The 15,678-nt window shown below is 47.1% G+C and overlaps 1 protein-coding gene across 1 annotated transcript; it reads right to left on the bottom strand.

Moving 5' to 3' along the window:
* Positions 1-1,698: 1,698 nt before the first annotated feature.
* On the bottom strand, positions 1,699-15,640 carry LOC133354541 (serine/threonine-protein phosphatase 2A catalytic subunit alpha isoform-like). The gene is given in 8 exon segments (XM_061571448.1): positions 1,699-1,942; positions 2,412-2,530; positions 3,884-4,045; positions 5,655-5,744; positions 7,372-7,545; positions 8,983-9,120; positions 9,122-9,193; positions 15,411-15,640. Coding segments are annotated over 8 exon segments (930 nt in total). The 5' UTR covers positions 15,513-15,640; the 3' UTR covers positions 1,699-1,869.
* Between the last annotated feature and the right edge of the window lie 38 nt (positions 15,641-15,678).

Here is a 15,678-nt window from a genome sequence, read left to right as displayed (position 1 = left end):
AATCTAGCAGGGCCTGCGACGACTACGCTTCCTCCGTCGGTGTAAGGCTAGAATTTGGTTGGCTAGTGTGCTCTGCCCACATCCTGCGTGCATCTTACACAAAAGCCCTTTTCAGAGATTGCCATTTCTGGTTGTTAACGTTACATGAACACTCCTGTCCAACTATGCAATCACGCGGCACGTGCAGTTATAAGGTTTATTTGTTCCCATTGGTCACCGCAGTCGAGCGTGAACACACATGCGAGGCTTAAAACAAAAGAGTAATTTGGGGTTGCAGCTACCCCAGTCGAGACCACACGCACGAGTCTGCATTTGTGGCCCGAGCGTGACCAGTGGCGCATGACCGAGGTGACTCGCAGACCAGTCTAGCAGCAAGAGCCTCGGGGAGTTCCTCCGACCAAAGACACCTTCAAGTACTCTCAGCAGCGGCGGCCAAGGCAGCTCAAAGCATCACGAAAACGTGCAGAGGGAGCGCGAGGCCGAAACCACTTGAACCTTCAGTGCTTGGGACGGAAATAAATTGTATTTCTTCATTTGTGATACAAACCTCGAAGGTCCCGCGTCATCATCATCTCCCGCAACCAATGACACTGGGAACAAGATGCAGGGCCGTGCCACTGGTGACTTCTTGGTGGTTAAAAACCCTGGGGGCGACTGGTTCGTGGGGAAGGTCTAGCTGCTTCTGGGTCAGTGTGCGGTGGATAGCACCATGAAGGCCCACGGATATCTCCCTACCGTCAGCTCTGCACAGCACAGGTGCCGTCACCACCATCACCCACAACCAGATCCAGGAGATCGCGGTGGACGTGTGACTTCTCGCAGGTGTCGCATGACCTCCTTTCTGTCGTGCAGGGCCGAGGGCAAGGCGTTAGCCCTGCCAGAGTAACCGTACCACTCAAACCGAGATGGCTACTTCGGGTAATTTATCTCTTCCTCTCTCTCATCCGGTGGGGTCTACTACAGTGGAGGGGTTCTGCGGTGGTGCGGGCACCCACCGGGGGAGCGGGGCGGTGTCGTGCAAGCGAAAAGCGGCCTTAAGACTTAAACGCAAAGGGGGACAGGGGCCGAAACTTGGATGACTAAGCCGAGCTGCAGTTTGAATCGCATCAAAATACTTTGGTTGCGGCAAGGAGGCCGCGAGTGAGGGGGGCGGATGGGTGGGGGGGGGGAGACATGGTCGCAGGCCACCTTGCTCTGATACAAACTTCCACAGCAGATCTCACAGTAAAACAATTAAAAAGCGTACGTATTTAGCCTTTAACATTATCTTTGACCTCTGAAATAGAGGCAAAAACGTTTTGAAGCCTGAAGACAGCTTCATCCCAGCCCTGTTAATCAATAAAAATAGACATTCAGCAGAGAGAACGAATACAAACAAAATATAGAATGTTAGAGAGAGAATCAATCAAGTGTGAATGTATGTATTTCTCTGCAACCCCCAGAACTCCTTCCCACACTTCAGCAGTAGTCACAAGCACAAGTGGATTCCTAACAGCGTCTGCACTTATTTTGTTCATGCGGAATACCGATGGGTGGTAGCATTTGCGTGTTTTCCAAACGAACGGACCTGCATTGAAATTGATCGTTCCGTACGAACAACGTCGAAGTAAAGTGCTTCAAAAGGACTTCACAACAACGTCGTTAACATGTAGCCTGCCGTCGTGTGGATCGTAAAAAGGCGTACTGCCGTGTTCGACTGACTGAAGTGTGGGCGGGGAGCGTCGGCGATCGTCGTTAAGATGAGGTTGACGCTTATAAAACAAGAGCGGTCCCGCGAGGGGACGGTGAGACAAGGGTTGAGAGCTCCACTGAAAACGGTTTGCGACGCGGACGGAGGCCCTTGCCCTGCAGGAAGAGCTTCTGGCGCCATTACAGGAAGTAGTCGGGGGTGCGGCGAGTGACATGAGGTTCCCCTCGCCGAGGGGCTGGGTCAAACTGCAGGCTGTGGGGGGGGGGAGGCAGACACCAGGCAAACATCAAAACATTCTCCCCACCCTCCACCCCCACCTCGTGTCTCTCGCAAGTGCCGCTCAACCTCAACCAACCGCACACTCTCGCCGTGATATCATCGTCGCTTTGTGCACTTCAGCCGGTTACGTGGTTGGGATAAGTACATTTCTGTTATTAATGCACATCCCATTCATCATTAATTTAAGTAAAATACCATTATTATGAATATTAATGGCGTCGGGAGCAATATTTAGAATCGCTTATACTTTTTGCTAAAAACATTTTTAGAATTGCGCAAGTGGTCTTGTACAAGGGTCCCCAGTAATTCAAATCTTGCCACACACGTACCCCATTATTTTGCGGGTTACGAGACGCAAGCTTTTGACGTGTGCATGCAACCCGTGTGCGAGTAACCTGTGTGTGCCCGCGTAATCTGCGCGCGTGCGCAACGGACGACTCACAAAGAGTACTTGAGAGTGTCATCGAGCTCCATGATGGCCGCCTGATTGCCGCAGCGGTAGCAGTAGTTGGGCGCGCTGAAGATGGTAACAACGTTGCGATCGTGGCACCAGTTGTAACCCTGTGGAGCAAAGCGCACGCCATCACCGAGCGAGCAGCGGAGGATATGCGCGTGGTCTATACTCCAGCAACGCGGATTGGTGGATCGTGTAAATGTTCCGAATATACATTCCCGCGGGCGTCGAGGTGCCATGCAGAAGGTAGTACACACAAGTGGACTAAGTGTCCATATTTTTTCATCAGTGGGTTTTCACCCACAAGTATAAACACTGGTGATTAATTGGCCGAAAACATCATAAAAGTAAAATCGAGTGGAGCAGAACAAAGAGTCCTTGGGCAATGTGGCTCTCTTGGATAAATAAAAAAAATGCACGGGTAAGGGTGCCGTGATATAATGTTGCGTGATGCATTATATCAAGATTTCTCAATGACACGACGTCTAATTTCACAATACGGCGATTGCTGCCTATTGTCAGTGTCCCCTATTGTACTCGTTATTGTGTTGCTTTTTTGCTTTGTACAAATAAACCATGCTTAAACAGATCTTTAACCGCAGTTGACTTTATGCTCATCTGTAATAGCTTTGTTTTGGATGACCCCAGGAAAATATGTAACCGATTGAGGTCACGACCCAACATTGCGTACATTCTCTCGCTATTGCCGTGTAGATTGCCGCTATTGCCAAACCTGCTGCAGGGTTCACGATTACGACATCACTTCTGAGCTGTTCCCACAATAACGTACCGCCGCGTGCATCGGGTGACGTCACTTTTGTTGCCATGAACACAACTTAAATGATTACGCACGTTTTTGAACCATGAAAATTTTGAAATTCCAAACAATGATCTGAAATTGTCCATAACAAAGCATGTGAATGTTTTTAAATCAGAAAGTCATCGTTAACTTCTACATGGACAGACCCACTGTTTTGTCTGTATATTGGTTTTCAACCTATGAGATTCGGCACGCCACCGCCCCCCAAAAGCCTTTTATCATCAAGGCTGCGGCCAAGATACCGTGCAGGGGAAATATCAAACGTATACAGCGATCGTCAGTGCCACATTATGAGAACACGCTAAACACAACACAAAATAAATGCATAACTATCACTGCGTTGACTAAGAGGCATGGACATGTGACCTCTCTATTGTGGGCTAAGTAAACTGGGCAAGAGGGTGGGGGGGGGGGGGTTAGGCACTGGGGGGGCTGCCACACCAAAATGGTTGATGACCATTTTAAAATATTAGATAAAATGGAACTGGTCAAACTTCCCAATGTAGCAGGACCCTCCTGATCGCGAGTCTTGAGTCTCAGCGTGGCTGTACAGGATCAACAAATTAATGGAGGATGGCATGGCAAGGGGTGGGGGGGTGGGCGAAGGAGGGAGGCACAGGCACAGCAAGCGGGTAGTGACCTCCATGACGAGCTGGTGGGCACGTGACACAAGTGTCAGCCCGTTGCTGTGGTTGAACGTTTCGGAGATGTCCTGGCCGAATGTGTAGCCGGCGCCGCGCGGGGAGATGCCCCAGCCTCCACGGTCGTCAGGGTCCGACCACAGCAGGTCACACATGGGGCCCTACGCCACATACATACACACAACGATCAACATTCATACTTACACAACATACAACAGTCAAAAACTATGCACCCAACATAGATACAACATACAACGTTCAACATTTTACGCATAAAATACACAACATACACAATATACACAATAAACACAACGTACATTATGCAGTCAAACACAATGTTCAACATTCACAAAGACATTTCCTCCCGTATAGTTTTTGGCAGACTATTGGGCAAATCCTTTTAGCGAGCACTTATGAAAGCCAGCACGGCACACAAAGGGGTGGGTGACCAAGACCACACACGGCCGCCTTTGTTTCCCCAGTGATGATCTTTACACAGCACACGAGGTACTTGCATTTAAAGCTGAGTCGACCTAGGGGAGACCCATGACAGGTTCAGATTTTCTTCACTTTTGTTGGTAATGAACGGGAATCGTACTTGGGTCGCTGGTTTCGTAGCAGTGCGTCAACCACTACACTACCGCTCCCGAGTGCAAACCACACAGTCACATGCACACATTATAGACACGCCACACATGCACTCCACACGCATGTGCAGTCCACATAGCATAACCTGTGATTTAACATTCTTCACCTAATTTGAGTAATCATAGCTCATTTTAAGTCTGCAAGCCTCTTAAATCATAAACAAGGATTATGGAATATTAAAATGTTTTTTTCTTCTTCTATGCACGCTATGTTGGCCCGAATGGAGGCCAATTCCAAGTAGTAGAAGCTCAGGTGGCCAAGTAGCACAGCGAGCGGCTCGCAATCGCAAGTTCAAATCCTGGTTGGGGGTTTACTCGGTTCACATCGTCCCTTCCAGCGTCAACAATCAGAATATTTATTCACACTGGAGGAATCCGATGAGTTACAAATCTCTTTTTCACAGATGAGAATAACGCAAGTGCCACTTTGATGTGGTTGTGAACGTACTTGCTCCCATCATAGGAATGTGGAAGTTTCGCCACAGGCTCAGAGGCTGTTCAAGAGGATAGGAGGACCAATGATCTCAATACTTGAAATATCGCTTTGGCAATGCCTTCCTGAAAGCGAGCCGCGAGCCCAGATGAGGCTTTATAGAATAAACTATTTTTTTGTATTTCACCAGGTGAGGTCCACCGAGTTGATCATTGGTTTTTTACCCTTCTATCTGGCAACAAAACTGACACCTTTTTTACAAGGAGTCATGTTTACATAGACCACAATACCTGCAGTCATAATGCAAACAAAAAACATAACTCTGATAATGTATGCACCGTCCTTCAAGTTGATTGGTCCACAATCGATACAGCTTTCCTTAGAGCCAAAAGGCGCAAAAAAGGTGTCAGTTTTGTTGGCAGATGAAAGGGTAAAAAACCAATTATCATATTTTTTACTGGCAAATGAGGTTCCAATGGTGTCCACCGAGTTGTTTAGCTCTTTTTCAGAAGCAACCTGGCCACAAATGATAACTCAAACACATCAACGGAATATGGTGTGGCGCAGAATCCCATGGCAGGCTGGTCGGACAGAGGGGGGACAAAGAGCCGGCAGCAGTCATCACTTTTGACTTTGTCCAAGTTTCTCGTGAAGGGGGATGGTGGGGGGAGGGGGAAGGGGTATCCGTACCTCATGAGGGACCTCTTGCAGACGGTCGAGAGCTCGGATGTGGTCCAGCGTGTCGATGGAGGGGGAGAGGCCTCCGTGCAGGCAGAAAATCTACACGGCACACGTGCGCCACCACACACCATCGTCAACCAATCTCACTGGGCGGCGCATCCCGGCAGTGCTAACTCATTCTCCTTCGCAGAGGAATTGTTGTGCTTGTGAGAATCAATCAGTGAGGAGTGCAGGCTGCAGCATGGACACCATGCAGGAGAAATTTCAAATGTGCGCGGGCCACATCAGCGTGGTGTTACGGCCAAAAAACACTTAATACACGATATGAAACAAATACCTATCACCGCACTTGAGGTGCGGACATGTGATCTCTCTGTATTGTGGCCTTGTAGCCTTGTGCGAGGGATGGGGGGGTATGCGGGTGACAGTGCAGGGACCAGTCTTCATTGGGGAGGGACACCATAACAAAAAGGATGGGGGGCACCACTGATGAAATATTTATGCAAATTTTTTTCCAATGTTACCTTTGCGACAAATGGGACAAAGGACAGGTGAACCAAAGCAAGCAGAACAATGAGAGGTTACACACAAAACCAAACCATGACCTCGAACCATAACAATTCCTCTTATAGCACACGGGCAAGAATTGTTAGAAAGATAATCACTGCACAGTCAACAAAACCCAGTGCCAATTTCCACTGAGAAAGAACGCCCCTACCACCCTCCTCCTGCCCCCCCCCCTCCCGCCGCCATGTGAGATCCAGCAAGGGCCAGTCTCTATATCCGGACCCCTGCTGCACACGTTGAGCCCACCGGAGCAGAACAGCAGCGCCGGCTCCACCGGAGGCGTGCAAGCGAGCTCTTACGTTCACATGATCTCAACTCAATTACGATTGCCCAACATCCGATCTGGCGCCACACACAGACACCCAGAGCGAGCGCTGCTGGCCGTCCATTGCTGCACACAGCCGTGCCTTTCATGGTTGTGGTTTTTTTTTCTTCTTCTCTTTTGAGAGTCGGTGAAAATTACGTTTAAAATTCGAAAATAAATCCAAACGGTCGGACGATGGGGCCCGGCCACACAGCGCCGAGCATTACCGACTGCGTTCTAACAGGGAAGTGATAACTTGAGGCTGAAGTTTCAGGGAATTACCCGACTTAAGGTTTCTGTTTGTGTGCGACTGCCAATCAATGGAGGTCAGTACAGAGAATATTTTTTGTTGAAGTAAAGCTTTGAAATATAACACGCGTGAAGCGACTTACACCACATCTCAAACACTTAGAAGGGCACCCACCCCCCCGAAGGGGCAGCTGTCCCTGTGCGGCACAATGTTTACTTGGCATCTGGTCTGCAACCGGATTATTCCTCTACCAGTGGGGGAAGGGTGCCAGGCGATGACTGCCATATATAACCTCAATGGAGTAATTTTTAAGGAGTCCACGCAAAACTCTGTAATTTGTTTGATTTCCTATTAAGACTATAAAAAGTGCACAATTATGCGAGGCAGCAGGACACACTGCTAAATTCTGCACTGCCCAGTGGCTCTTACCTGGCGCTGATCAAAGGCATACACAACAGCAAGAAACGACAACTCATTTCTTTAGAACTACTTTAGCGTTAAGTTTGTCGTCCTTACCCGGCACCTCCGATTAGCACGGTTGGCAAAGCACGGTGCGAAAGAAATTCAACATCGTACCAACTTCAAAATCAGCACCACGCTCGCACCTGTCTGTCGACGAGCGCCGTGAGGGGGAGGAAGTCGAAGAGGTCGGTGAAATACTTCCACACGTTGGCGTTGCCGTACTTGCGCAGGCACTCGTCGTAGAAGCCGTAGACCTGGGTGATCTGTCGTGACTCGTGGTTCCCGCGCAGGATCGTGATGCGTTCGCGATAGCGCACCTGCCAGGGAGCGGCGCGCGCAAACGCCGCGTCACACTCGGCGCACACGCAATACACACTCGTGGCAACCCAAGTTGTAAGCGTTGCGCGTTTTTCAATGTAATTTATCACCGCTAAACAAACGTGTTCCTCACTTGCGCCATTTAACTATTTTTACTTTTTATTTTACCAGGTAAGGCTCAATGAGCTACGTAGCTCTTATTCAACAGTGACTGACCGCAAATGATGGCTCAAAGAAATGGCTTATCATGTTGACGATTATAGCATACATACATAGCAGTCAAAAAAAATCCACACCACCACGGGGAGAACATCCAAACTCCGAATATACAGTAGGCGACAGGGTGGGGATTGAACCCATGACCCTCCTGTATACCAGACGAGGTAGTTAATATTAACAGTCAACAGTCAGTACTCTTTGCCTATAAACACGGTGACGCACTGCATGTCGACACCAGTCCAGTGCTTGCTTGTGCTGAATCAGTGCTGCTGGGATTATTTACCCCCAGAAGGCCATGTGTGAAAGGTTATATTTGCCTGTTTCTAAATGTAACTTCCTCACTGCCGCGAAGAGAACGTGGTTGTCACACTCGCGCCATGAGTAAAAAGTCAGAGTGATTTCCGGCTCGCATGACATATTGAGGTGCTGCTCAATGCTGAGCCAGTGGTGAAAATTCCACGTTCCTATGGTGGGGGGCGAGTCCATCGATAGGGCAACCAACAGTAACTTCCCAATTAGGCTCCCGCCTGGTTAATGGTCATGGAACTGACGGCAAAACTAAAACAAATTCACAGTCCATCAGTCACACACGGCTTCAAGGAGTGCATAACTTAAGCACCATTGTTTCACAAGCAAACTCCATTTAGGGCTATCGTGCTATTGACGAATGTGTAGAGTATGTCTTGTGTGCTTGTGCAACACTGACAAAGCAACATCACCAAAAATACTTGTTTGACACAGGTTGAAATTTCACGTTTCGAGTTTACAAATTTAATTTAACCAGTGCGAGAACTAAAGGGACAGGAGGAATAATGGGGACAAGACTAAAGACAAATGTCGTCTCATTGAAAGAGTGACCCTGGGTCAGGAAATCAACGAGTGGCCTCTGCTCCCAACTAAGGGGTGCCGCGGGTGGCGAGGTGTCAACTACCTCGCCTGGTATAAAGGAGGTCGCGAGTTCGATCCCGACCTTGACATCTGTATATTTGGAGTGTGCATACTCTCCCCGTGGTCGCATACATTTTTTCCTCCGGATCCTCCGGGTTTTCCCTCAACATTTTAGAAACATTCGTTTAGAGTATTTGGCTGCAATACACATGATAAACCACTTCATTGGGCTATCGTTGGTGATAGCCAGCTCGCTCCTGAAAGAGCTATATAGTACAAGTAAAATAAAAATAGTTTATAGCTTTTATAGTTTGTCTCCCCATCTTTACCTTGAGCGCAACGAGCAGCGACACAGTCTCCACCGAGTAGTATCCCCGGTCCACGTAGTCGCCCATGAAGAGGTAGTTGGTGTCCGGGGACTTCCCGCCGATGTTGAAGAGCTCGATGAGGTCATGGAACTGGCCGTGGAACGTCCCCGCACACAGTGACGGGGCAGCGCACCTCCTGCACATTCGACTCCTTCGTCAGGATCTCCTTGGCCTGAGAGAGAGTGGAGGGGGGGAGAGATGGGGACGAGAGGGTGGGGGGGGCCTGACGGTGAGCGAGATTCGCCGGCATCGCATGGCACCATCAGCACCGCTCGCTCATTTACTCAAATATGAAAACATAAATATGCTCGCTCACACCATTGCTGGCGTAAGAGGGCCTCCAGTAGGGAGTTCTAGAGAGCCCCTTTAGAGAATATTTAGCCATCCAGACCAAGCGTCCACCCTATATCATCCGATTTTACTGTATCCACATTTTGCCGCACCACATGCAACATGTCAATCAACTGGGTGGTTTCCTAAACAGACAAATTACAACAAAAATGTATAAATTATTGAAATGCTGAACACTCAGATGCGGTCGACAAATTTTCTTTGATTTTGGGCTGTTAGTGGATCGTGGCTTGCCGGGGGGCTACAGAACTCAGCAGGTATGTTGTATTTTTTACGCATTTGCCGAGCAGACGCAATGGTTGCTACATGTTGAGTGGCCAGCAACACACGCAGCGTGATCAGAGTTAAAATAGACAAGTGTTAACCTTTCTTGAATTGAGCAAGGATAAAAAGATTTTGGGAAACTAAAGAGACAAGGAGGAGAGGGGGAAATAGACGAGGGGAGGAATTCCAGACTGCAGCAATGCAGAGAAAGAAGCAGAAATAGAAGCGAGGTAACAACTTGCAGTTTGGCGAGTGGATGAGTATGTATATTGAACTTCTTTTTCACCATACGTAGCCAACCGAATCGGAGGTGCAATGAGTGTGGTATGTATAGTATAGAGGCTCAACACAGCATAGGCGGTACTAAAAATGGATCAATCCAAGCATGTGGATGGAACATGTACTCTTAATAACAATGCTATACACGTCCGCTCGTTCTTTTGGCCGGTACCGTTCCAACCGTTATATATAACTCAAAGCCAGTAGTGTCCAATCAAATGTCCATGACAGGAGGACGAGATGCACAACAGATACTGCTGCTGCTATGATACAGCCATGATGGAATAATTTAAATGCCGGCTTGTTCTGTTCTGTGTTCTACGGGTTATTTCGTATCACCATGGGCTCCCTGCCTCTTCCATCTAATTCACAACTGCTAATTCCGTATAACTTTAGTCGCAATTGTATTTCGCAACGTATCATCGTCTCTTTACATACTGAGTGTCATTTATCCTGAGCAGGGTTTTGTTACAGGAAATACATTAAAGTTTTATTCATTTGTGCGTGCGCAGTTGTTTTATTTAAATTTTGTATTGATATTATTAGCGCAGTCTTCATCAGTGCCGATCCATTTGAAATATTCTGCTACGTATTGACATTATGCAAAAAGGAGTTATGACGGCTGGGCGATTCTCAATTTAAATTATTAATGCTGTACGTCGTAGCAATAACGTCTATGTTATTGGGGCTATGTATCAATACTGTATACAGTGACAATTCACATTGTCACTGTTAAACTCGGTGACAATGTCTGGGTATAGATTCTATTCACAGTAGCTATGTCTAGGTATCAATATTCCATAGTAGTTACGTCTATGCTATAGACACTAATCAACGCAGTATGCAGTCACGCTGTTTATACTGTAACATGTGTTACTATTACAATTGTTTATCCAGGAAATCCTCTGCGAGTCTCAAGACTATTTTCAAGAGGGTCCTCCTTTATTGAGCTATCATTTGTGGCCAGGTTGCTTCTGAAAAATAGATTTATACCTCAGTGGGCTTTAACGAGTAAGATGGGGATGGTTAAGTTTCATTTGTATGTGTTTTTGGTGGTTAAATTTCGATTTAAAGCTTTCGTGACTGCAGGGATTCATCTTCTTGGTTCTTTCGGTAAAGTCACGTAGAATGGAAATAATAAAAGAATAAATAAAACATGATAAAATAATTCTCACGACGTTTCGGCCACAACGCAAGCAGCCGTCCTCAGGTGAAGAACAGGTCTGTCGGGAAGACAGCGTCTGGTGATTCGTTTACCTTTCTTGTAATTTGCACTACTATGTTTTTGTATTGTTTGTTGTAACGTTCTTACCCGCCACACTGGACATCTGTGAAGAGCTTTATAACTCATCGGATTCCTCCAGAATAAATACATATTCTAATTGCTGGGTGTTTCCCAATTAAGCGATTTCAGTTTTTTTATTTGACCAAGACGCCAGCATACACTGGCCTACTCTTTCATGAATGATGCTACAGGATCTTTAACATCTATGGTTAAGCAAACAGTACATATGTTATGGTTATCACACCCAGGGTGTAACCAGGGCGGCCTGTACAACACGAACAATCTGCGAACAAACCTCTGCAAACAATGCTGTGCAGATTATCAATGCTGTACAACACAGTAACTAAGTCAATTTTGTTTATCCAAGTGAGAAATCGAGACCAGTTAAAGTCTTAGTTGCAAGAGCGACCAGGGTGACCAAACAAATACAATTTACTTACTAAAAAAAGGTATAATTTCTCATGCGACACCAATTGTGTCGCATGAGAAATTATAAATATTTAATAAACAACCCAGTTTTAATTAATACATTATCTGTAGCACAAGTTGGCTCGGGCAGATCTTTTTAGTCCGATCATGGCACAATTTGAATTGTTACAGAAACATATACAAGTCGACAAGGATATGTCAAAGTCAATTGAAGTTATCAAAGAATCGAAAGTTTAGCATCGCGTTGTTATTCATAATGGGATAGTAGCCAAGGACATTCTTGAAGTGACGGAACACCACGAGCTTGGGGCATAAACAAAAAGAGAGTGAAACCCATGAGAGATTCCTTCTGTCCTTGGTACAGTGGACACGGTGTTGTGGGCTTCTACGTTCGAGGGTTTTGGTAATGAATAAACGCTTGGGATTTTGTAAGGGGTTGGCGTTATGCTTGTATGCATGAAAATAATCTTGCACCCAATGAATCTCCCTTGCCAATTGAAAGAGCATGATAAATGGTCTTAGAATAAAAATACATGAGTGGAATACCGTAGTTTGTAAGATAAAGAGTTTGGCAGAATGAGATAAGGTTTGGCTAATCCAATGGTGTTATTGCTTGATTTGCATGTCACCAGCAGAGTCTATGACATGTACAGAGGTAGCATCTATCTAATGTTTTAGCGAAAGATATTTCGTTTCTCTACAATTTCCAATAGTAATTTTTAATGACTTTCTTAAATACTCTTGACAAAGATTGAAGATGAGATGAGAATCGAGCCAGATGCCAAGATACTAGTTGTAGAAGGAAAGATGTTCAAGTGCTGTGCGACAGAGTGGTCATGGGCAATTTTCATTGGCTCGGAGCTTTCTTAGACCAGGGGGCTCATAAAAGGAACACGCTTGGTCTTGTTTTCACTCAGGTGACATTAAGCGATAACATTTTTTGGATGGTTGTGAAATCGTCTTGTTTTAGTTGTACATGAATGTAGATGGCTGGCGTATAATCATGTCATCGGCATAAAGTTGAACTTCAGAATGAGCTATAGTTGATGCTATGATATTGTATGTTGAACGTCTTTCGCACCGTACTCAGCCAACCGTGCTAATCGGAGGTGCGTTGGAAGGACAATCGAAAACACAAGCAGAATTTGTTTTATTGAATGAGAATAGGACTGAGCACAGAATCCCGTGGAACACGTTTGGTGAGTGAAATCAGAAGGTTGACCATGGTGGATGGGGGTTGGGGAAGGAAATCCAGGCTCCTGGGCAAGTAGAAAACCAGCGACTTCCGGCTATGCAGATATTCACGGAGAGTTTTGAGAGGCCATTGTCGATTTCAGCAGACAGCAATGTGGGGGGGCTGGCTGGGATTGTGATTCAGTGGATCCCGAGTATTTGGGGGTGATATGCCTTCGTTTATAATGCTGTACACAGTAACAAAGGTATGAAATTCTAGATTTGAAGCTTTCGTGAATGCAAGGATTCATATTCTTAGGTTTTTTTCGGTAAAGTCACGTAGGTAAAAAATTAAAATTAATAAAAGTAAAATAAAAATAACATAAAAATCACGACGTTTCGGAGGCAACACAAGGTATGAAAACTAAGAACAGGTTTACCCTTTCTGGCAGTAAAACAGGAGGCGTTAAGATAGAAATCTTTTGCAAGGAATCGTCTGCATTAAACCACACACGGGATTTGTGGTGAACATGCAAACAAACATTCTCTGATAATATATGTTGCATTGTCTTGGAACTGATTGGTCTACACCTAGAGACAGCAGTCTTCTTTAGGGCCGAGTCTCATGAGCGTCATACCAGAGCACGCCAAAGGCGAACAGCACAAAGACAATGCACAATCAGAGCACATTTGTTTCGGGGTGAGCAGCTACAAAATGAGATCTTTATCCAGTACCAAGGCATTAAAAGGCGAAACCTATTCTGCTTTTTCATATTTTGATACTAGCAACAAGGCCCATTTAGTAACAATAGTATTGTTATTCTTGATTCTATCGGTAAAGTCACGTAGAAGGGAAATAATAAATAATGAAAATATACAAATTCTCACGACGTTTCGACTGCAACACAATCATCATCAGGTGTGAAATCCACATCAAGATTTCACACCTGATGACGATTGCTTGTGTTGCAGTCGAAACGTCGTGAGAATTTGTATTGTTTTTATATTTTGTTAATATTTTTATTATTTTATTATTTTCCTTCTACGTGACTTCACCGAAAGAACCAAGAATATGAATCCCTGCAGTCACGAAGGCTTGAAATAAAAAATAGTATATTCTTAGATTTTTTCGGTAAAGTCACGTAGGTAAAACATTCAAATTAATACAAGTAAAAAAATAGTATCTTTATGGAGCGTATCTGTTCAAGCCCCGCAAGTCAACATTTGCACACAAGGTGGAGGAACAGGGGTCGGCCAACCATAATAACATGAGCCATTATTTTTTTTCCGATTCCGTTAAACAACTCGATATTTTAAGAGCCGCAATGCATGTGAACACGAGACGGCCCTGAAGAAAATAACGCGACGAAGCGGTCGTGAAGAGCCGCAGGTTGCAGACCCCTGATCGAGAACTCCCAATCCCTCACCCCCTCTCTCCCCATCGCAATGCGTTAGGTGGGGGGGCATCCATTTAGTATGTACGCATGGAGGGGGAGGGTTAACCCAAATGAGTACGCTTGTGTATGGGGGGGGGGGGGGTCTACTGACAATGTACGCATAGTAAACGGGAAGGGGGGGGGTGAAGCCTCGATAATAATTTGTCTATATTGGCCTTCAAATTAGCTAAATCGTCCGGCGGGGTGTAAAAAGTACGCGTTCGTACAGGGCGAGGGGAGGTCAAGTTGACATTTTTGCGTACGTACTAAATCGATGGCCCCTTACTGTTCAAGTCCAGGCTCACACCCCCGTCTCTTTGTTCCTTTCGTTTCGGTCCGCCCGCCCAGAAATATACATCAATAACATCGGCCTGCATTGGCAACGTTTCGAGCAAATGGTCCGTCATGGTTGTAATCCAGGGTCCTTGATGCATGAACGCGTCACCCATTATGTGTTTTGTTCACCACAATAGCACCTTCCATTTTTGAGTTTCGCGAGTGCCATTTGATGTACAATCGCATCCAATCCGTACGTTATGTACAAGTCCACACATTAATAAAAAAATAAAACCATTGTATGCGGGGCACGGTATAATATCCGCCCACGTTATTTCGAGCCACCCCTATACTGCTCTCCGCAAGTCCCCAAGGTACTGAATGGGGGGCGGGGGTTGAGGGAGCCGGTCTCAGAGAGCGAGCGGCGACACTGAAAGCCGCCGCCGAACTAGGAAAATTGGGGGGGTACGCGGAGCGCCGCGGCCTCGCGGGCCTCTGCCCAATGGCAGCGCCCGACAGGGGAGACCCGTCGCGCCTCTCGGCAAATGGAGAAAGGCGGCACGGAACAAACTCGGCAGGTCCCCACCCCACCCCGCGGCCTCCTGCCCAATGGGAGCGCCCGACACGGAGCGAGCCGGGGCTACCGGAGCCTCCCCTAGCCCAGTCTCCCGCCTTACCCCGTTATGGCGCCGCCTCTACACCCCACCACAAACCCACCACAGGGTGCGGGAACCGGTAGAGGGATGGAGGAAGAGAGACACGGGGTAAATGGGGGGGAGAGGGAGAGGAGACGATGCGAGCTGTGGTTCCCGCGTTCTCACGAACACCTCCCGCGCGATTTGCCTTGCGGCCCGAGGCCTCGCCCATCCCGCCCGCCTGCCTGCCCGGTCACCCACCTTCTCGCATAGCGTCTTGACTTGGCCCTCGGACAGCTGCTTGCACTCGGACAACTGCTCGATCCACTGATCCAGTTCCTTCACCGAGGACTTTTCCTCCATGGTCGATTTTCGCCGCGCGGCGTGGTTCGCGTACGAGCGGGCGCCGGTTCCTCCTCCTCCTCTCGACTGAGCAGCTCAGCGGGTCTCTCGCCTCTTCTTCTCCCCTACCGCGGCAATGGCGGCCAGAGACACGTGACGTCACCGCCTTCCTGTCGTAGAACGTCAC

This window comes from Lethenteron reissneri, chromosome 47, assembly GCF_015708825.2.
Source record: "Lethenteron reissneri isolate LAM-NWPU_2019-01 chromosome 47, ASM1570882v1, whole genome shotgun sequence".
Taxonomy (NCBI): domain Eukaryota; kingdom Metazoa; phylum Chordata; class Hyperoartia; order Petromyzontiformes; family Petromyzontidae; genus Lethenteron; species Lethenteron reissneri.
This window is presented reverse-complemented; position numbering and strand designations above follow the sequence as displayed.